The sequence below is a fragment of the Pinus tabuliformis genome, chromosome 3_1 (genome assembly GCF_031772625.1).
Source record: "Pinus tabuliformis cultivar Carrire ecotype Pingquan chromosome 3_1, CPIR1, whole genome shotgun sequence".
NCBI lineage: Eukaryota > Viridiplantae > Streptophyta > Pinopsida > Pinales > Pinaceae > Pinus > Pinus tabuliformis.
The window spans coordinates 40,788,211-40,812,526 of NC_142301.1; the positions used below are offsets into that span (position 1 = coordinate 40,788,211).

General features: G+C 38.5%; 1 protein-coding gene across 1 annotated transcript in view; it reads left to right on the top strand.

Moving 5' to 3' along the window:
• The window catches only part of LOC149185665 (ferredoxin-thioredoxin reductase catalytic chain, chloroplastic-like), a 215,593-nt gene that overhangs the window by 112,495 nt on the left and 78,782 nt on the right, over positions 1 to 24,316 (top strand). Inside the window, exons 3-4 of the mRNA XM_089410762.1 lie at positions 18,228 to 18,277; positions 18,497 to 18,568. Of these exons, the coding sequence (XP_089266888.1) occupies positions 18,228 to 18,277; positions 18,497 to 18,568 (122 nt within the window). The remainder of the gene's footprint in view (positions 1 to 18,227; positions 18,278 to 18,496; positions 18,569 to 24,316) is intronic.

Sequence of the window (24,316 nt, forward strand, 5' to 3'; positions counted from 1 at the left end):
ATAAGGCTGCAAGAACTATAGAGACAAGTCACAAAAGACTAATCCTCATCATGATCCATAACAATCCTCATCAAAAATAGAAGCAGCAGAATGCTCAACAGTGGATGGTGGTGCTGAAGAAGATGATGCACCAATTCCACTTCCAGAATCGTCCTCAATTTTCAGGGCAGCAAGAGAGAGATCCAAATCAGGATTTTCTGCATCCACATCCCATTCTTTAGAAGGACCATTGTTGTATTCTGGAATCTGGACCCCTACGAGATGCAAGGCGAAGGTTGGAGTGCACATAAACAAGATCCTCTGCTTTCTGTGAGCCCAACCTATTGCGCTTCACAGAATGAATAAAACCATAAGTGCTCCAATTCCTTTCTGCTGATGAAGAGCTTGCCACTTGTGAAAGAATACGAATGGCAAGGCTTTGCAAATGTACACCATTTGCTCCATGACAAATCCACCACCTAACTGGATTCATGGTGCTTCTCTCCTCCAAAGCTGATATATCTGCATAATCATCTATTCCTGCAGCATAACTGGCAAATTCATCCTTTACCTCCCTATGTAGATGAGAAGGAAACATTCTCATAAGTGCTTTTTTCACCCCAGTAGCCACCTCTCTATCCTTATGGGGTGCCTTCCTCTTCCCATTGCTTTTAGCAATAAGCTCCTCATCATAAAATTTGGGATTCAAAGCATGTGCTAAAGTGTGCAATGGTGTATTGAAATTGTTCCACCCGTCAACAATGATTTTCTTGATCAAACCAGCAAAATGATCATCAACAAACAAAAGTTGTGGAGACTCCTGCAAAATGATTTCCATAGTTTTCTCAACCATGGAATCCATGCCATCATATACCTCTCCCAAGAAAGGTTGGTCAGTGTCAGCACTCCGGAGAAGCTCAAATGCAGGGGTTGTGAACTTTAGCAAGAAATCTACCTTGCTCCACCAATCCTCATCAAGGCACAATCTACGCACCATAGATCCCCGCTCTGAATCTGCTTGTCTCCACTCAATCCAAAGTTGACTCACCACCATAGAAACTAATGCATGCTTAACCTCAACAAGGCGGCGCAACATCACGAACATCTTGGAAACCCTAAAAAAATAAAAAAAAATAAAAAAATTTAAAAACAACTGTTTTTTTGGGGAAACGTGGCCCGTACGGCCTGGAAACACGTTTCCGGCCGTACGGCCACGTTTTCGTTTCGGGAAACGTGGCCGTACGGCCGGAAATGCGTTTCCAGGCCGTACGGTACGGGGAAACGCGTTTCGTTTCGTTTCCCCTGGGGAAACGACCCCTAGGGCCACGTTTCCTGCAACTTAGATGCCAGGGCATCTAAGATGTTTGCTTTGGGGGTTTTGTTTTAATTTGGAGGAACAATGTATGAAACAGATTTAAAACAATGATGCCTAACATTTTGAATAGTATTAATATTTAAACGAAGGGCTGCTATTAAATTCACACAGTGATATAGCTTGCATGGTGGTGAGCAGAAATAGACAGATGGTATGACTATCACAGTCTTCAAATTGAAAATTAAATAATCATAAGTCAAAAAACCTTTAAACTATGTTCAGAAGGTTTAACAAAATATGCTTAAGCTTAGAAAAGATGCTGATGAATTTATGATTTAGAGGGAATTAATAAAACAAACAGTTTATATAATTCATTCTCTTTATAGATGATCACTTCAGAAGCTTATAGGAATAATTAAAACACAATTACTCCTACCTAGTTATCTTTGTAAAACATAAGAATATGAAGAAAACACTGTGAAATAAAACTGGAAAAAGTTACGGTAAAAACGAAACTGTATGAATCAGAATTCAGAATCCTTTGCTTTTGTATTAATGATTTAGAAAAATAGATAAATTCAAAATCAGGAATATAAACTGATAGTCGATCTGTCAATATTTTGGTGTTGAGCTGTTGATGACTGTTGCTTGAAAAACTGAGAACTGTTGAGCTGGCGATGACTGTTGCTAGAAAAACTGAGAACTATTGAGCTGGTGATGGTTGATCCTAAAAATACTAAATATTGTTTGATCACCCTTTAGTCAAGTAAATCAATTAATTCTTCTCAGCGTTTGTTATATGGGATAGATAACTTAGTTACCCTTCTATAAACTTCATCCATCTTTGTATATTTAGTAAAAATGGGTTTTACTGGAAATATATGTCTGATTTCATTCAGAATGAAAAAGTAATCTCTAAGTGCATTCAACGCAACCCTTGGTGTTGCACCGCTTATGTTTGAAACTGAAGCTGCGTTGGTACCCACCTCTGTAAGCTTTCGAACATAATCTTCAATGGGCATTAATTCGTCGTTTATCTCAAGCATAGAGGGGCAAACCCTTGCTGGTCAAGGGTTCTAACCTGCTGAAAAATCTTTGCACTATAGTAATCATACTGCTGCATTTTTCCTCCAACTGAAGGATGAGGTTTTTCTTGGTAATGATCTTCTTCACTTCCAGTATAGTTGTTGTCCTGTCATTTATACCCAATTCTTCAAGCTCATAGCTGTCTTTAGAATTCAGGAACTTGATTATTTCAGAAGCAATTTCTGGCATGTCCTCAAGCTCTTTAGAAATAATTTCAACAGCTTCCTGAGCTTTCTCCAATAGGTCTTTTTTATCAAAGATTATCTTGATATAGGGCCAAATATCCTTGACTGATTCAGTAATTTCTTCCCATAGAATCTCCTTTGCCAAACCTAGTTTGTTTCCAAGGTAAGACTCTTTGATTTCCTTCTGCAAAACTTCAATTTGACTTTTTGTCCTCTGCAACTCGGCTGCATGTGAACTGTCTGCAACTGCCTTCATATGTTTTAATTCCTTTAGTTCATCCTGCAACTTCTTCATTTCAACTGTCTGAATGGACAGATTCTGAACAGCTTCTGCAAGTTGTTCAGCTCCTTCTGTTGTACCTGTAGTTGATGTTGTGCCTAAAGTAGAAACTCTGGTTATTGAGACTGCTGAAAGAGGAACTACATCCATTGGAATTTGAGTCCTCTTGACAACTTCCTCTTTCTCTTTGACCAATTTTTCCATTTGCTCCTCCATCTGTTTTATTTGCAGATTTTGTTCCATGATGAGCTTCATCATGTCAGATTTCTGAGTCTCGGTTTCTTCAATCTCCTTGGTCATTGGATCCTCAAAAGCTGGCAGTTTGAGCTATTTCCTTAATGCTGAGAGCTCAACATTTTTCTTCTTAATAAGTTCTTCTACAACATTTATATTTGAGGGATCATATCCCATATTTAGCACCAGATCTTCCAAAGATTTGATCTTGGTGTCCTTTGCCAGTGAGGAAACTTTTTCCAACTTGAGCTGTGACTGTGTATTGGCCAGGGTGACCTGCAACTTTGACAAACTCATGGCAGTATGAGTTAAAGTGGAAGAAATCATTTGACCAGTTTGTTTGTGCATCTCAATTTGATCAATTGGATGCACATCTTTTACATTAAACTCAAATGAGGATTGCTTCTGATAATGTGCATGAGTCCTAGGCTGTGGAATTTGAGCTTGCAGGAAATCCATTTGCATTTTTCCCTTCTCAGAGTCAAAGACTGAAAGAAGTCTGGCTTGAGAGTTGGAGGAATGTTTCCAGAATTGGGTATAGGTGTTCAATTTCAATTCTTCATTCTTCTTTTTAATCTCACTGAAAACATGAAAGATGTCCTCCTCCTTGTCCTTCTGAATGCTTCCACTGGTTTGAATCATCTGTTGTTCCTGAGAAGTAGTGGAATGAGTTGGGGACTGGGTAGACTGTCCACCAGACTGTGTATAGAGCAAAGTCTCTCCAAGTCCATCAAATGTTGTTTTCTAAGACTCATTTGTTGCACCAAAAATCATAGAGATCCTAGGTCTCTTCTTTCTATGCACAATCCTAAAGCCCTAGCTTGATGCTTCAGTTGTAGGGGATGACTGTTCTTCCCTTCCTTGTTTAACTGTCTTTTCTTGTGCAAGTGGAGTTTGTACATTTGAAGTAGAAACTGCCTGATCTTTAGCTTCTTGAAGGGTGTTCTCTTTCCATTCCAACTGATTTTTGTACTGCTCTATTTCAGGTCTGGCTGTGTGGTGATATGTAGTAAACTTATTTTCAACCCAGAGTTTAGAAACCATTCCCATTGGGTCATAAGACCAAGTGAAACTAAGACCAAACTTCATTTCCTTTAATAACCTGTCTGCTTCTTCTCCTGCTGCTCTAGTGTTGCAGATGAATGGACCGACCTGAGATTTTAGCTTGAATTGTGATTTCTTCTTTGCAGCCACAAAGTGTACTTCATCTGCATTTAACCTCTGCCTAATATATTCCAATGCAAAGATTTTGATGGGGAGGTACTTGGGAAGTTTGTAGGGTGGAAGCTCACAACCATAAACCCTGATTTCTGTATAGTTTTGGTAAAGATACCAATCTCCTGTTGTGGCTTGATCAACTAGCTGCAACACTTTCACAATTTCATCACTGATTCTTGGTACTAGAGTGCTGCTCATAAGACCAATAGCTGGATGAATAAACAATTCTATGAACTGTTTATATGTAAATTCTTCCTTCTCCTTCATTCCCATTGAAGTCCAAAAGATCACTGATCGTTGGTTGCCTTCCTCATCTAGCTTTTGTAAGGTGAATGCAAACTTGTCTCCCTGAAAAGATATAAAAAGGTATACAAGTACTAAAGCATACTTGAATACTTCTTCAGTGTTAAACTAGACAAATTGCTCATGTATGGTTTCAGCTAGGAATTGGCTAAAGTTATAGAGAATAGTGGGTTTGGAATCAACAGAAAAGATTGACAAGAAACCTAGGATGGCTTCATTAACATATTGATTAGAATTGTAACCAAGCAGATAGGAAAAAATAGTGGTGATTTGCTTGGTTTTGTCAGGGAACATGGATGAATCATAGGGAGGGTTTCTTTTAGGCAGAGGACTATCTATACCTAGGAAAAGTTCAAGAGTCTAGGATCTTTTAGTAAAATCTAGCTTTTGATAAGCTTCTATCAGGCTTTCATGAGAAAAAGGATGGGTTGGTGTAATAGTTGGGGCTTGCAACATCTTTTCAATGGACTCAGCATTGATGAAATAGAGAATTTCTCCTATGGGTGAAATGATTGCTCTTTGAATGGGATCATAGGACTCATGGCATTTCCTGACAAATTCAGGTGATCTGTGTATCTGAGGGAAAATGTAGTGGGGAAGGTGGGAGTCCCATAGTCCTATTTCATCTGTCTGATCAATTAATTGATCCTCCATCCAACAATAAATTTCATATAAATCAAATTGAGAGGAAGACTCAATGATTTTACAATCTCTGTTGACCAGGGGAGTATGATGGAAGTCAACTTGTGGATGAATAAGAGGATTTGGGATTTCTGCAATTTATTTTCCCTTAGGAGGCATCTTGTTAAGTGAATTACAGGTTGAAAGTGACAGAAATGGAAGAAATTGGTCTGAAACACAGTGAAAATAGAAAACAGAAAAACTGAATGTAGATAGGTGGACCTGGATGTTGGCTTGGTTCTGAACAGAATGACGAATTCGGTTGAATGACGAGTCTGTCGTTTAGGCTGTAAGTACGAAATCTCCAGTGATGAATTGAGTTTTAGAATTATACTGTGTAATAGTTTTCATGAAGGAACATGGCTTATAATGAACAAAAATGGAGTGGGGTTGTTTAATGAACGGCTAAATCCTCATTAATTATCCAATGGGACTGATAAATGGGTCTATGGGGCATAAATTCGCGGGAGTTGCGAATTAAATGAATAATAGATAGGCGGCAGTTGATTGGACGGAGGAAGTGACATGGAGCGGATGTGGACAATGACGTTGGAGCGGCGGTAAATGGTCAAATGTAAACGCGTTCGGGAGCAACTTCAGGTGGTAAGTTGTTTCGGGATTTTAAGTCCCGAAAGACTAGAATGAGGGAAAAGTGGTTTAAGAGGGTGGTTTCCAAAACTGCCCACTTCAGACCCTCCTCCCTCGCCGATAAAGTTTGGACGGCAAATGAGGGCCGAGGAGCGATGTGGGCCATCGGATCTCGGGGGAGTGTGCGGGATGTAAGGTGAGATGAAAGGGATTTAACAATGGAGGCAAAAAGTGATGGTGGGGTCAGGATTTATGGCGGATGTGACAATTATGGGTTGTGGGCAGATGAATGGATGGAGTTAGAATATTTGCATAATTACATTGATAATTATACAGCACCAGGGGCATACATTGTTGAGCAGACAACACAGAACCCTGCATTAACAATCTCCATACCAGAGGTAAATGAAATACAAATTGATTATTCAAGTAAAGCAGTGATATGCAGGTTCAATGGATTTTGGCCCAAACCGGAAGCCCTTCGTCAATGGATCTACTCCATATGGACAGAAAACTGTGATATCCATCTCTGTTCAAAAGGATTCTTTATTGTCAAATTTGACACCATAAAGGACAAAGAATATGCTTTGAACGAAGGACCATGGTTTTGGGGAAACGCTGGCCTTTTCGTGAAACCTTGGTTTCCGGATTTCGATCCAAACAGCATGGTGGTCACCAAAATGCCAGTTTGGGTAAAATTGTTTAACCTTCCTATACACTTTTGGCACTACAAAGTACTGGAAGGAATAGGCAATACCCTGGGATCTTTTATAAAAGCAGATCATGAGCGCCTATCCAAGGATATCTACACATTTGCCAGGATATGTGTGGAGGTAGACTTCAGTCAAGGCCTACCAGAGCACATTCTCCTTATACATAATGGAAAACAATGGGCACAACCACTCGATTATGAAAACACCGCCTTTCGCTGCCGCATATGTCGACAAACAGGTCATCTTCAGAGTGCATGCCCACAAAACAAAAAGGATAGGAAAAGGAGACAACCACCAAAGCCAAAAGGATGGCAGTTTTCAGCCACATGGGCAGAGGATGTAGAATAGGATATAGAAGAGGAAAGGAATGCAGGAACCACCAGCAATCTACAAGAAGATGAAGAGGGAAGGAATAACCCAAAAATCAGCAAAGAAAGCTATCCACACCATCTACAGAATAATGAATATCTGATCAAAGGAGCAATAGACACAAATGCAGGTAACCCACAGCAGCAATATGAGAACACCAGGCAGGAAATTGGAGGCAGCAAACGAGCATACTCGCCAACAAGCACAGATTCTGAAAAGGACATCATGGCTGCCACAAATGAAACACAAATGATTATTGTAACAGCTCCGCCTAACAATGAAGGTTGGCGGAAAGTGGAAAAAAAGAAGGGTAGGAAAGTCTAGATTGTCTATTTGATTGATTATTAGCTCCTGATTAGCAGGACAAGTTTTGTTACAGCATATGCTATACAGCATCTACAACATGTAATTTTACTCATAATGAATAAAATTACGATTTTTCCAGTGGAAAAAAATTACATTGATAATTAGGATTTATGGTTAATTAAAACCCATACCATATGCACATCTTTGCAATGTTATAACTTAGGATAAAATCCTTTCATGCTCCAATTATATTCCATTTGTCTACCTACCCTTATCTTTCCTAACATTTTCTTTTTGCCTTCATTTTTTAGGGCATCTATTCAAAAATATCCCTAACATTTTTTTATTTAATATTCTTTTTTGTCCATATCCTAACTTAATATTTTCTGAAATATATTTTCATTTTTTGACTAATTGATATTAACTTACCAAAACCAAAAAATGCTACAACAACTGGCAAACACGTTTAAGAGGAATAAAATTGATTGGTAGGATATTTAGCACATTGTCAAATCATTTAAGAAACTCGGGCATTAATTTTTTGGCATAAATCTTCAAGTTTTCATGACTGATATCTCTGCATAACAAGCATGATCAGATCTGATATAATACTGAAGCTATATCATAAGAAGGTTTATTAACTTACAATTTCATATTGGCAAGTTTGGTTTGGCATCTAGAAGCATTTTGGCATATTTTGACATACTAGTAGCTCACTGTTTTCATAAGTTATCTACTGCTGTCATACATAATCTTACTGCTGTCCTAAAAGGTTAATAATGGTTCATTAATTGCAATGCAAGTTATATATGTGCCCTTATTGTTTTAAATGCTATTGTGAAGAAGGATTGCCGAACATTGGGATCTAACATTTGCTTGTCTTGTGTAAGTTCTAAAGATCTTTGCACTTGATTCACTCATAAAACACTTACACATCTAAGCTCCAATCTCTTAATTTTGTTGAATGGTTTAAGTTACTTTGGGAATTGAAATCTAATTACCATTGAAGTATCTTGTTGGCATTAAGTAATATTGGTATCATTGGCATTTACTTCGTTGAAATATCTTGGGAAGATTTCAAATTGCCTCAAGTAATTGTCAGTATTGAATCATTGAAGCAAATAAGTGCTCTAAATTGCTATCATTTACATTTGTTAAGCATCTTGTGGAAGGTAATTTTGTCTTAAGTTGAATTGATCTATTTTTGAGTATTGACACTTGATAATTTGGCACATTCTTGGTGATAAGATTGTCTCTCCATTTATTATTAAGTACTCTTGTCATAAAGGCTAATCATAACTAAAGTACTTAAGCATTAAGCAATTTTAGCATAAGAAATCACTCATACACCTTGCACAAGCATCCTAAGTCTAGTTGCATTAATAACATACCTCCAAGCATAAGCTTGGTTGATAGACATTTAGGGCCACCCTTTCTCAATTTAGCTTGAGGGATTCAACACCTTTCTAGTGGTTAACACGGTGACCTTGCAGTCGTCAGAGCCACAATCTCTGTAGCACCGAAGGCATCGGAGGGTTGGAACATAGGGGGAGGTATCATTAAGCCTCTGCTTGCTTCCCATTGGCTTCTATCCCACAACCTACTCTAGAGACTAGTTCCAAAATAGTTAAGAGGAAGGTTACACTTAGAATAGGCATCTAACTTAAAATCAACCAAGATTTTGCATTTCACCTAGCTTGTAGGATTTGCATTTCATCTAGGATAGTCAAGCATCCAAGCAACGATTGTTCATCTGGTTACTTGGCATCAAATTGATAATAAGCAAGAAGTTGACTCCATAAGGCACTGGTCTCACATTTAAATCTAATCTAATCTTTAAGTCTTGCTAAATTTAACCAAGTAGCTAGGCCATTCAATCGTGTCTCCCAGACTTGTTGGTTGCCAACTTGTCCTTCATCTTCACATTTCCTAGGGACTACCCCCCATAGCCTATTGTTGGGAGACAACTAGAACGGAGAGGTCGGGGATCAGAGTGACAACCCCCGACCTGATTCGTTGTCGGAGTGCCTGTACAATCTGAGAGACAACAGGTCCTCTCAAAAAGAGGAATCTAGTCCCATGGCTGGAATTTGTCACTGAGCTGCGAAATTAATAGGGACTCCTCCTATCATTGAAAATCTGAGAAGAGAATGGGACATAGGTTGTGGTGACAAGGGGCCTTTGTCCCAAATTGTTGTTGTGCCCTCTAGATTTATCATATTAACTAGGCATGTTAGTCTTTTCAGCAACAGAACCTTTCCATTGAATGAGCCTCCTTGCTTCACTTAAAGCATATCCTAGACACATCTATCATAAGTGATACTGGGACTCCTGTCAATGAAAATCTGAGAAGAGAAGGGGACATAGGCTATGGTGACAGTGAGCCTTTGTCCCAGGGTGTTGTTGTGCCCTCTAGCTTTAGCGTATTTACTAGGCCTGCTAATTTGTGCAGCAACAAGTCCTATTACGACCATCTCTACAAAACTCAAGTAATCTGAAGGCTAAAACTTCTCCTTCCTACTCGGCTTTCCTTCTACTACTTGCACCCTCACTGGAATGTGTAGATCTGCCTTACTTGCCTATGGAAATCCTTCTTCGACATTATGTTATAGATCTGACCTGAAAATATATTAAATGATACGAATATACCCAATAACTGTAAATAGTCACCAAAAGTAACAAGATCTGAATATAGATAGAAATGCTTCTTTGTTGATCAAACTCTACATTCACTCCTTAAGGAAGGAGAACACTCCACAAGCCATATGCTTATCCATACAATATTCCTTGACCTCTCTCAATGGGGAGTCTCTAACCTCTATATAGGCCTCATACATACAATACTATAGGTCATTACCATGGTTCCCTCAATACCATCTATCTAATACAATGGGCTTATTACATTATTGCTAACTACTTGTGGTTCCTTACATGATACGAGTTAACTACTTTATTTATTACTATGGCCCATCCCATTATTACATTATTCCCTTGGGTACCTCCCTCTGTACCCCATACTAGCCCTCCTAGGTATATTATTACATTATTCCCTTGGGTACCTTCCTCTGTACCCCATACTATTCTCCCTAGGTATACTACATTCCAGCCCCCTTAAACATGTTTCATCCCCGAAACATAAGAAGAACACAAATAATAAGATTTACTCAAAAGAATAGTCCACTGGTACCATGCACGTGCATCTAGCCATCTAAGAGAAAGGTGAACCCTCGATCTAACTGGTGCCTCACTCGCTTGAGATGGAAATTGACCCTGGCGGTCCTTCTGTGTTGCTGTGTTGTGGGTGGATCGTCACCCCTCTCTATCTGTCATGTGGGGGTTGTTGTCCTCGTTGCTGATTCGTTGCCATGTTGTTGCTTGTTTTCTTGCGGGGTGCTGTGGGTGGTGATATGCTGAAGTTTTAACCAACGGCGTGTCTTTCTTTAATTCACCACCTAATGGAGCCTGATTGGTATCTGGTACATGTTGTGGTGCTTGCTGTTGTTTATTATCTTCCGATATTACTTCAACTGCGGATTCCTCATCTAATGTATCAGTACCTGTAACATTTTATGCTTCAGCCTCCTTGGACTCTACCTATTTTTCTGGTCCATGGTTTGATGTTTGTGTTTGGTTGTCGACCATTAAAGGCTCATCATCTGATGTGTCAATGTCGTTAGAGCTTTGTGCTTCTGCCTCCATAGTCTCTGCTTGGGTCTTAATAGAAATATCCTGCAATGTACTTTTCTTCTTTTTATACTAGAGTTTCATGAATTTTTTTTGCACATTAATATTGACAGTACCCACAGATTCCATCCAAGGATATCCTAAAACAACATCCATGTTATCCATATCTGAAGTATAAAAATCACAATGCAACACATACTTATCCATAGAAAGCTTCAAATCTTTATAAACTTGAACATCCTCATTATCAACTTGTGTGTTTTCAATGTGTTTTGCTGGAACTTGCAATTTTTTTGCCAAATTAACATTGATAAAATTATGCTTGCAACTAGGATTTATAGACACAATGATCTTCTCCTTTTGAATCAATCCATGAACCTGTAATAAGGAGATACCAGCAGAAAATAACCCTTTAGGTTTCTTGGTTTCCTTCTTTCCTGTAAAAATAAAATCTTTGCTAGGTTTTTTGGTTTCCTTCTTTCCAGTGTGAGACCATTTGTCCAAAAATAGTTTTTCAATTTCGTCAGCACGACATAACTTCAGAATCTCACTGTCAAGTGATTTCCACCATATAGCAACCTCATCTTTCAAATAATACCCTATGGTGTCCTTCCAAAAGAATGGCCTGTCACACTTCTGATTTTGTATAAATTTTTCAATAGTCAGCCCATCATTTTTTCCTGTAAAAAACTTACTGTTATAAGCCATGAAGAGGGTTTTGAAAACAAATCGCTTACTTGGCGAAAATTTGAAATGGCCACAATTCAGTCAATATTGCTCAAAATCCCTATTATGACCTGTTTTCAGAAATGGAACAACCATTCTGTATCGGCCCATGTGATAGAAATCTCGATATAGGCACTGGAATTTTAGATTTGTGCTACAACTGTCCCGCCGTCACATTTTTTTTTGAAAAAAGAGCTAATTTTAAATCAGCGATATCTCCCTCATCCGGACTCTGATTCGACTGATTGTTTTTTTGAAATTGGGTACTTTTTTGCAAACAACCCAGATCTGCAATTAGATTCTGCAAATTTTGCACTAGAATATATAGATATGATCTGCAAACTCACCGCCGCGAAAAATGTCTGCAACCCAGCTAATTTTTAAATCAACGATATCTCCCTCATTCGGACTCCGATTCGGCCGATTTTTTTTTCAAATTGGGTATTTTTTCATAAACAACCCAGATCTGCAATTAGATTCTGCAAATTTTGCACCAGAACGTACAGATCTGATCTGCAAACTCGTCGCCCCAAAAAGTTCTTGCAAAAAATATAAAAAAAAATTCTCTACTTTAGATATCATTTTTGGGATTCAACTGCGTTAAGTAAGTCATTCAAACGTATGACCATTTCCATGAGAGGTAGTCGTAACTGACTAAATTAGTCAGTTACGACTACCTCTCATGGAAATGGTCATACGTTTGAATGACTTACTTAACGCAGTTGAATCCCAAAAATGATATCTAATATAATGCACTGCGTAAATCCCCCATACTTAAATTCTCTACTTGCCCAAGAAAGTTCTCTGATACCACTTGTTATAGATCTGACCTGAAAATATATGAAATGATACCAATATACCCAATAACTGAAAATAGTCACCAAAAGTAACAAGATCTGAATATAGATAGAAATGCTTTTTTATTGATCAAAACCCTTAAGGTAGGGCAACACCGTACAATCACTCCACAAGCCATATACTTGTCCATACAATATTGCTTGACCTCTCTCAATGGGGAGTCTCTAGCCTTTATATAGGTCTCATACATACAATACCATGGGTCATTACCATGGTTCCCTCAATACCATCTATCTAATACAATGGGCTTATTACATTATTGCTAACTACTTATGGTCCCTTACATGATACGGGTTAACCACTTTATTTATTACTATGACCCATCCCATTATTACATTATTCCCTTGGGTACCTCCCTTTGTACCCCATACTATCCCCCCTAGGTATACTACACATTATAGCTCCTCAAATGGGGAACTCACACTAGCTGGCATGCTGCTATGTCTTCCTACTGCTAGAAATTATGGATTTACTCCTAGAAATTGGAAATCCTCTTTGAAGAAATCTAAATATCTCACTCTGTGTGCTTTTCTCTTCTACCCGTGTGTAGATCTGCAACTGCAACCCTTGCTGCAAATATTATGCACCCAGATCTGATAGATTTTCTCAACGAATCAAATGATCTACTCACAAGAACTATTTCTCGACAAATCCACTGCCTGCAAACTCTATTTCTGAGGCTATTCGAACTTTTCCCCAAATTGGATCTGGAAATGGAACCCTCTGCCTCTGCAATTCGCACCCCTGGCTGGAAACTGCTCAAATTTGAACCTTGTGCTTCAAATCTCCCTCTGAAACTGCATGATCTATTGATCTTTCATCTTTGAGCTTCAAAATTGATCAACCACGCTCTGATACCATGTGAAAGATCCACGATTGCAATAACTGGAAGCTATTCTTCTAAATGATGCAGTTTATTTGTCTTCAGTTAATTAATTTAACTGCAAATAACAAATAGCTCACTACTACAATCTTCACAATAAGATATATACATTGTTGAAAAATTAAATTGGAACTGAGAAACTCATGCACACAATTAACACAGTTATTTTAGACCAATGTCCCCGGAAAAACACCCGAAAGGAAAACTAGCGCAATAGATGAGGGTTTATTTATCAGTAAACATTTCAAATCGAGTACAATAATCTGGATGCCTTATTGGAAATCCTTTGGAAAATAATTTGTAATATTTGTGGGAGAGAATTTTCTCCCTCTGCAAATCAACTGGCCTGCTCTCACTGCCTTCTGCTTGCTCGTATTGCTGTTTTGCGCAATTTTGGACAGCACCAAAAACCGCCTCCTACTAGGCCGTCTAGCCTCCCTGTGCCTCTTGAAAATTTTCGCTTTGCCTTCCCTGCTTATATCTGGCATTTGACAACTGAAACAAACTTCTCCTAACACTCACACTGGGGTTTCTGGCTCACTCGCACTACCTAGATGACTTTTCTGCAGAATAATTTGGGCCCCCTCTTTCCTGCCTCTCTAGCACTGGAAATATGTTGAGAATTCTTCCGTAATTCTCTCTGCTGCCTCTCAATCACTGATGCTCATCGACTGGCTCAAATTCTTCCCTCACTGAATCACTATGCACTCGGAAGTTCGCACTGCCTGGATGCTTGCTCTCTTCATCCCATCGATCTACTCTTATAATCTCTCGTAGGAGCTTCAACGACCATGATTAAATCCTCATCAACGACTGATATTGTCTTAGACTCGATCCATGTGAGTCTCTAGAGCATTCTTGATCATCCTCAATTAATTCCCTTTAATTAATCGATTTCCCTAAGTTAGACTTAGGCATTTTTAATTATCAATTAATTAATTTAATTGAGTGGTCTCTAGGTGTTTTCTTCCAAAACCTTTTTTGGGTTTTAGAGATCTCATGTTCCTTAGCCTCTTAGACACAAATTGAGACTACAACACTTATCTGATGCTACAAAAACCAACATTGAGATCTGAACCAATACTAAAAAATGGTTCATGTGAAAACGAAAATATAAAGTTGCCTCCATTCTGTTAGCACCCTATTTTTTAACCTCTAGGCTGAGAAAAGGATTACAAGGGTAACCACAAACAACTTGTAGGCTAAGGTCCAAACCCCCTAGCCTTGGAGAGGGCTCTCTCACGGTTTCGTGCTATCAATCACCTAGGGGACTAATAGATCTGGGTTTTAGGCTGACTATGAATGATCAAAAATTGATTTTTGTTTTGATTTTTTTTAAATTGGGTGCAGAGGTTGAGAACTATTTTGGATCAGATTTATAGATCCAAATGAATAAAGGACATAATGCGATTTGTAACAAGGGAAAGATATGCAAACTTACTGGTGATTTATCAAAAGTTTGTTGTAGCAGAAAGATAAATGGGTAGGAGAAAAATGACAAACTGAGCATCAAACCGTAGATGAATTCAGTTTCGCCATAGAAGAAACATAACACTTATAACCAACTGAAAACTAGGCAGAGCAAATACATGAATTCTACAATAAATTTCTTTCAACTGAGTAGGAAAAAATTATACAATATTAAACTAGATTTAAGAAAAGATCTGAAAACAAAATATATGTGATTCACGAAGGAAAACACAATAGTAAACCATGACACAAGAATCCATGTTCAAACAACATTCACCTTCTTCTATTCATTTGGCAAAATACAAAATAACCTTCAGCTCTTATAGTTCAAACCCAACTGAACCCTTTTGTCATGTCTTGTTCTTCTTAAATACAATTAGGAAGAATTTATTACATGGAGAATGAAAGACTAGATACAATGTATCTCCTATCGGTTAAGAACAGTGTTGCGAACATCTCGATAGCATCTCGATTTTATCTCGAAATCACGATTTTTTGGCCTAGCCGATGTTTGTCGATTTTTAAAGATATTTTGATGGTATCTTAATTTTGCCGATGTTTGCTGATTTTTACCGATATTTTCCCGATTTTTATGATCTTTTTGTTTTCCGGACCCTTGTCGATTTTATCCCGATGGCGATGTTCGCAACATTGGTTAAGAAGATCGAGACAAACTTAATTTGGAAAAATCATGTCTTAAAGCTTAGATAAAAACTCAGTAACATCAAGTTCAGAAAATCAAACTTATCCATATATCCATCCCTATCCTGATCACTAACATAATTATAGAAGGTCCCGAAATATCAAAATGCAAAAATAGGCCTAAGTGATATAGTTGCGCAACAGTCATGCAATAGAATGTAGGAAACTTCCAAGTTGACGTGGTTGCAGATCCTCCTGGACAAAACTGAGCTACTGGGTATGCTTGAAATGGTATTGCGTTGGTGTAGAACCCCTGAGATATTCCCTTTAACCTTTGCTGACCTCCCAATTGATTGCTCAACACTTGCGCAACAGAATTCAAATTTGCATTTGTTTGAGATTTCCTGCTTCAACAAAACATTGTAGTTACTAGCCATCCATCACATTCACCTTATAACACCCAACATACTTCCAACCTACTAAAATTCGAATTTACAATTCAAATTTCAATAATTTCATAATCCAGTCAGCGAAAAATTGTGGAAAATGGGTCTCCAAGTGACACCTGTAATTCCCAAACCATGATACCTGTGCACAAAATGAGAGAGGTTTTTGTTCTTTGGCCCATGTTCGACATAAACCTCTTTTAGTTTTGAAAACTCCACTTCCATCTATTAGAAAGTGCACCAAAAAACAATGGTTGAACCAGGAGAAAAATGCAGATTTTTTTTTTTGAAAAATAGGCCTCCAAGTGCGTTGAATATCTCCAAAACCATAAAACCTGTGCAGAAACTGAAGGAGTTTTTGTTCTTTGGCCCATGCTTGGAAAAAAACTCTTTCAGTTTTTCGAAACTCGTTTCCATTTGTTCAAAAACACTTATGCAAATGATGGCTAAAACAGTGAGTTTTGCAGAAAATTCATAGAAGAGTGCGGCAGACCTCCATAATTGATATGGTTGCAGATGGTTTTGTGCAAGGCTGAGTTCGCAGATGTGCTTGAGATGACCCGGTGATGATGTAGCACCCTCTGAGTGCTTCCCTCCATGCTTGCAGACCTCCAAAATGGTTGTTCTTAGTTTGCGCAACCACCTTCTTTCTTTTGAGTTTTCAAACACTAGTTTTCAATTCACAACTTCTTTGAGCACAGGTTGCAATGAGGTGGGAATGAGCGCATCTTTTAAAAAAAATTGAATTTAGTGCCTCCATATGCCTTGTTTCATGTCATGAGGATGAATGGTTAAGTGGAGGAAGAGTGAGGTGACATGAGGATATCCTTTACTAATGAGACCAATGATGAGAAGTGAAGACCACTAGTAGACTTATGATGAATGAAAACCCCATGAAATGACCCCTTGAACTCTCAATAATTCCCTCTCCCTCCATGATTACGCATTTGAATCTATCACTTTATGACCTTCTCATGAATTTTAGACTTGAGACTTTCACAAAATTCAACCTTAGATTCAAAGACCTCTTTATGACATGAACCTTTATAATGGGGATGACAACCTGTGACACACACAAACCCTTCCATATAAAAACCTTTAGACTATGATACCTTGTGATTCATAGGCTAAATTTTTCAAACAGACCTCCAGAATGGAATAGTAATATAAACAAACACTATGATTCCTAGACTATAGGACCCTAACACATTCTATAATTGTGAAGTTAGCCACATTTGGCTTACATGATAAGCCCTTGGCTTACAAGTGTAATAGTTGACTCCATCACACCAACAAATATTATTGCTGCCGATTCTTGAAAGCCTGCAGAAACTGCTGAAGTCAGTGTAACTGAGGCTGGTACATAGTATAATGGACGGGCAATATCTGTTGCTTCTGTATATGCTGTTTCATGGCCTGAACCATTCTCCAGAAGCTCAACAACTGTCAAACCCTCTTGTAGTTGCAAACAAAAATTCTTGCTATAATTGCCCCTGTTGGAAGGAGGGGTAACAGGAGAAAGAGACCAAGGACTTAGCCCAAAAGGACAGGCCATGGCCGACTATCACAAGGTCCAGGACACCTAAATACAGGGACTCACTTGGTTTTTACAAGGCTCTAGACTCGTGACCTTGGGCTTACAATGATGATAAATGCAATGTGAAAAAGTATGCATACTCCTGCTAACATGAGGGGTAACACAACCATCAGCACATGTTTTCGACTTTATATTTCAATCTTCGCGAATTGATTGTATTTTCTTAGAATTATTTTTATCGGCTCCTTTTATTTCCAAAGCATCAACTCATTCACCTACATTGTTGAGTCTATTATGGGTTGGTCTTTGGAGCTGTTAATGCATTGGATAAAAATGTTCCTTGGTTTGAACTTTGAATTGCTTTTCTTGTATGTTGACCGTGAATGTTTCTTTCCTTAACAAAGATGGAAGAACATTTTCTAGACATATTAAACTGGAATTGTGTCTTTTTAGATGAATCTACAATTATTGTATAGAAATGGGCCATGCATTGGTCATCCGAGCATTAGCCTTTCACTAATGGTTAGCTTAGCTGTGTAAGTGTACCTGTGTTGAGTCTTTCATATGAATCATTTAAACTTGATATAATTATTTGACAAAAGTGATTTGTTTCAACTATAGTTTCTTTCCTGATAAATGTGACTATTTATGTTTTTCTTTTCATGGACTAATTTGAACAGCACAAATTTATTTATTCTGATATCATGGCCGGTGGAAATTACAGGGTTTGGCAGAACACAAAGATACTTTAGGTGCACCCTTATGTCCTTGCAGGTATGTATCTTGTTGGCTGATTTGTTGATGCTGATATATATTTGTTCTTTAGCTCAAAACTTATCACTGAAATTACTGTTTTAGTCAGAGGTCCTTATGGCTCATCTTTTTATAGCATTAATGCCCCGGTGTTGTGCATAAGTATCAAGTCTTTACTTCAACTTTCCTCTTCAAAGCAAGAAGATCAATTTACTTAGCAGAGGATGCCTTTTCTCACAGGCATTATGACGACAAAGTCACAGAAGCAAAACAAGGGTTCTGGAATTGTCCATGCGTGCCCATGAGGGAAAGGTAAACCTTTTTCCTTTGAATGATATTGTATGGGAAACAAAAACTAAAAAAGGAATAAAAAATCTTATCTGTTTGCTAGAGTGTAAGACCCAGAATTTGTTTGGAATATTTGATATCTTAACAAGGCATCATCTGAGACATTCTGAAAAGCAATTGGAAAGTAGGCCCTAAAGGCTAAAACAATTTCAGGAATTTCAAATAATATATTAAGAAATGTGTGTATAAGAATATGCATGAAAGATAAACATCCTTCTTCAATTCACTTTGGTACCCAGAAGAGCAGCCATATAGATTTGCCTCTAGATAACCAATTGAATGGACCTTGCCCTACAACTCACATATCAGCTTCTTGTATGTGTAATGAAGGTCGAGGTCCTTGTGTATTAGCTAAGATATATTGGGTCTAACCTGTTAGTATTGATCTAGGTACCATCTAAATTGTCCTAAAATGCAAGATATTGCCTTGGAAGTTCAGTTTTTAGATTGAGAAACAAAAAAATGAATTTTTGATAGTAAGTTTTTAGTGTTTTAGATTCACAAGTCATTTTTCTTGTCTAAACAATTGCCATTATTTCTAAGAAAATGTAGAAGAGTTCCACTAGTATCTGGAATAGGACATACCTTCATCGGGGAGATAAGAAGGCATTGGAGCATTAACAAGGAATATACATGTTCTCAGTAGCTAGGCAGCTTGAATTTTTAGAAGTAAACCTGAAACCATACCATTTGTCATTACACATACTCCTTGAAGGGTTCCTTGGGAAATACTACTCTTCTTGGGTATTGATACACCTAGTCGGGGTTAATAATGATCCTACTGTACTTAATCTTAGCACATTATATGACTTTATGAGCCACTGTGAAGTTTGAAGATGATACTTAATGTGATCTACCTAGTAGCTTTAGTATTTGACATAAGTCACTTTCTATGATGCATTGAGTTGTTTACATGCCTCGGATTGATGATCATGTTTGGGCACTTGAAGCCCCTCCTTGGATGATGTACTTTGCATGGACATGATGTGGACATGAACCTTGAGCCTTTTGGAAGACATTGAGGGGTTATTTGTACATTTTATGGAGGTTGTTCCACTTCTTCTGGAGAATGTTGGGCATGGTGATGACACTACACCCTTGTTGGGACATCGTAGCACCTTTTGCAATATGATGTGGCACCTTTATGATATGTTATAACAATGGAGGATGAAATGTTGCACCCTTTGGAGGGGATGTTTCACTTTTGGGAAACCCCACACATGATTGTTGAGTGAGTTGTCCACTCTAAGAGAGCACAAGTACCACAGGTGTGATGATGAGCGTGCATTTATGATGGAATTTTTGTCTTAATAGCACATTTATTTCACTTTTGAGGCATTGTTGGGGGTCCTTTAAAGCTTGTTACTGCCCAAATTAACACCATTATGATAGTCTTGTTGTCTCCCGGATTGCATAGGCACCGCAACAATTGCTCAGGGCAGGGGCTGTCACTCTGATCCCTGCCCACTACGTTCTAGTTGTCTCCCAACAACAGGTTATGGGGGGTAGTCCCTATGGAAATTAGGTGGAGAAAAACAAGTCGGGAACCAACTTGTTTGGGAGACACAAATGAGTGCCCTAGCTACTCGGTAGAATTTAGCAAGATTAATGATTAGATTAGATTTTAAGTATGAGATCGGTGCCTTATGGAGTCATAATCTTTGTTTATTATAAATTAAAACCAAGTAACCGGATGGATACCCGCTGCTTAATATGATATACTATCATATATGATATGCAATTCCTAAGAACTAGGTGTGATGCAAGGATGTTGGTTCATTTTAGATTGAATATCTAATCGAAGTTAAACCCCTCCCTTAACTGTTTTGAGAAATAGTCTTCAGAGTAGGTTGTAAAATTTTAGCCAATGAGAAGCAGGCAGTGGCCTGATTAACAATACCAAACCCTGTGTTTGACCCACCCAGTGCCTCTGATGCTATAGAGACTGTGGCTCTAATGGCTGCAAGGTCACTGTGTTAACCACTAAGAAGAGTTGAATCCCTCGAGCTAATTGGAAAGGGTTGCCCTAGGAGTCTATCAACCAAGCTTATGCTTGGAGGTAAATTATTAATGCAAATTAAGTCCTAGGATGCTTATGCAAGATAGATTGAGTGAAGTCTTTTTGAGTTAACATAGTTTATGTTATTTAAGTACTTAGTGTGAATTATCTTATAGACAGAGTACTTAAGAATGATTAGATAACAATCTTATGACAAGACGGGTGCTTAAAATTACAAGTGCCAATATTCAACAATATTCCACAAGATGTTTAGAAAGATGCCAAATGACCAATGTTGAGATGCTTAGTTAGAATGATAACAAATGGAATTTAAGATGCCAAGTGCTTAAGATAGACAACCAAGATATCAAAGTCTCTTAAGATTATGATTTCTAACTTAGAGCAGTTATCCAATGATTTCTTAACAATGTCTCAATTAGATGTTAAACACAATGATGCCAATTAGATCTCAATGCTTAAACAACTTAGACCATCAATGAGATTAGAGAGTCAAAACTTAGATATTGAGTGTGTTAAGTGCCAAGTTAACAAATTCTCAACATAAGCAAGTGTTAAATTCCAAAATCAACAATAACATTTCAGCACTTATTAACTCTATGACAGTAGATCCCCAAGGGTTAGCTCAGTTGGTCAAAATCAGTGCCTCGCCATCGGTAGGTCACAGGGTCCAATCTCCCCGAAGCCCTTGGGGTCAGGCCTTGCTAGTGGGCCGCGGGGCTAGATTCCCATCGGGGTTTATCAGCCCAAATATTTCCGTGGACGTAGCGCCACCCGTTGACCATGGTGTCTGTGAACCACAGCCTAAAAATAAAAAAATAAAAAACTCTATGACAGTGGTAATGAAATCACTTTAACATGAAAGTTGTCAAACTTATGGAGGTGGAAAATTTCCCAATGCTTAGCCAATATATATTTATAATTTTCAGACCTCTTAAGATGTTATATATGACTGTTATGACAGCAGCAAAAAAGTGATAACAACCCTGAGGAAAACACCCTAGATTCAATAGATAACAAGCCACTAGTGACTAGCAATGATCAGTAAAATGCCCAACTACTCACCAAAGTAAAATATGAGTTTTAAGCCACTTCAAGATGCAGTCTTCAGTGATAGATCAGACCTGATATATCTTATAACAACAGTAAACAAATCAGTAGATCAACAAGCTAATGATGCTACAACCAATGCCCAATATGCCAAAAAATAGGAAAATTTTACCGAAACTGAAAAAATCAAAATTTTGAGCCCTGTTTAGATGTGTGATTCAGAATTTGCAGATCTGATTCAATGACTTATGCAGAAAATTCCAGCAAGCAAATATTTAGATCTAGACTAGATCCTAGATGCCCAAGTGGCCAAAATTTAGGAAAATTAAAATTTTGCAATTTTGAGTGATTTTGACCAAATTAAATGTGATTTTAGGGCTATTATATCACTGCTGTAATAAAACAAAGGCAAAATGAGGGTTTAGAGAGCAATCCTAGGCCTAAGGCCTTGAAGATGAACTTGCCCAAGTTGTCCAAAATTTTGGGATGAAGATGCCACTTGAAAATCAAACTTTTGAAGCCCAAAAACCTGCAAAACCACCAAGTATTCAGTCCTAAACACTTCAGAAATGGACAAGGGCCAAACTAGGGCTAGAGAAGGCCAACACTAAGCCAAATAGGGTTAGCGTTGAGGCTAAAGGAAGGTAGATCAAGGGTCAAAAATGGCCAAGGAGGGAAAAACGAAGGGAAATGAGGCAAGGAAAGCCCGAAAGGGCTGGATGTTGGGGCTAGGAGGATGAAAAAGAGGGAGCAACTAGGGTTTTAGGGCTGAAAAGCCTGTGGCTAGCCCAAAGGGCAACTGTTTAGGGTGGAGGAAGGAGGCCGAGGCTTCCTCAAGCCACGACTAGGCCAAAAGTGGCCTAGAAACCCCAATTCAGGGGGCCAGAGGGAGGGATGAGGCCCTTAGAGGCTATGACTTGCCTCCAAGAGGCTGAAAAAGTTGACGCAGAGGAAAAAAATGGCTGACGCAGGGGCCTTAGAGGCTGACGTCAGGCTAGAGGAGGCTAGATCTGGGCCCGAGAAGGCTTAAAAATGAAACCCTTGTCTCAATTTTTTTTCCTCTTCCGGATCTGAATTTTGCTGCAATTTTTCCAATGGCTGGCTCTACAAAAAAATTAGAGAGACTAGATCTTGCCCTCAAAGGCCTAGATCTAGCTCTACTTCAGCCTTTTCTCTTGACTTCAATAGACCTCACCTGCAAAAATGAAAATTAAACACCCAAACCCCAAATATATACAAAATCTTAAAATCCCAAAACCTCAATTAGCAAAATAATTTACAAATTTAATTTACAAAATTATTCACAAAATTTACAAATATAAAAGGGTTTTGAAAATTATTTTTTTTGAAAATATGAATTTTTTTATGATTATTTTATTTGATAAATGGCTAAAATTTCTTTCAAAACCCCATGCACACTATAGCCTTAGCGAAGATTTAATTCACCATATAAATATTCAGGATCCAAACAAAGTTGATTCCTGCCTAGAGTTTGTGAACTTGGAGACCAAGGACTAAAGTACCTACAAGCACTATGTATTTATCTCAAAACAATTATTTATTAGCACAACATAGGAAAGCCCGTAGTTAGTACATACCTGATCCAGATTTAAGCAGGAACGCAACAAATTACAGAGATAACCATATACACAAAGATGCAGCGGAAATAATACTTCATTTCATTAATGGAAAATACTGACATATGCTTACAAACAGAAATGGCAATAAACTAGCTAGGGCGATGGTAGCTTATCTCTGAGAAGAGATGTGATGGCTACATGCCTCTGAACTGTTCTGAACTGTATTACAATGAGGCTCGAAGGCCTATTTATTGTTGAGAAACAATGGAAAACCCTTCACATACCGAAACCTAACCCTAGAAGATGAAACGCCAAATTGTGGGCCCCGTTTGGGTAAATTGGTACATCAATTTCCCGGGGTCGTAACTTTGGCATACGATCTCCGTTTGACGCGTACGATAGCTCGTTAGAAAGATCTATCCGAGTACTACCACTTTGGGAGGCAACATAGGGCTCGGTCGCCCCAGAATTCCAAAAAAAACGTCGTTTAGGGCCTCAAAACGGCTCCGGAAGTTTAGGACCCGAAAAACTGCTAAAAATAGTAAACTGTGCTACAATTAAGGAAACTGAAAATGCTGAGAAAGACAATGGTGGGGGTCCAGGTGGACCTGGCAGGTGGCCACCAATATCCACCTGGATCATTCCTCCCCCCTTAGGAAGCAATGGTCCCCATTGCGTTGAGCTCCTCCATGAGATGAGGAAACCTCTGCTGAACTTGTTCCCTGGTGAGCCACTTGCCCTGCTGAAGGAGTTGGCCTGCTTTGACAACTCGATACAGTTGGATATGCTGTTGGCGAGTGTTCTTGATCTGTGTGTCCATGATCCGATCAGTTGCAGCTTGTTCCATGCAATCTGGATTTAATTCTGTGGGTTTGAGCTGTTCTGCAATGTCGGATGTGTCTAGCAATGGTGGAAAGTATGGCCGAAGGCGGTCCACATTGAACACTGGGTGCAGGCCAAGGAATGGGGGAATGCTGAGCTCAAATGCATTGTCTCCCATAGCCTTAGTAATGGTGTAAGGACCATATCGAAGTGGTCTCAATTTCCGATAGGCTCCAGTAAGGC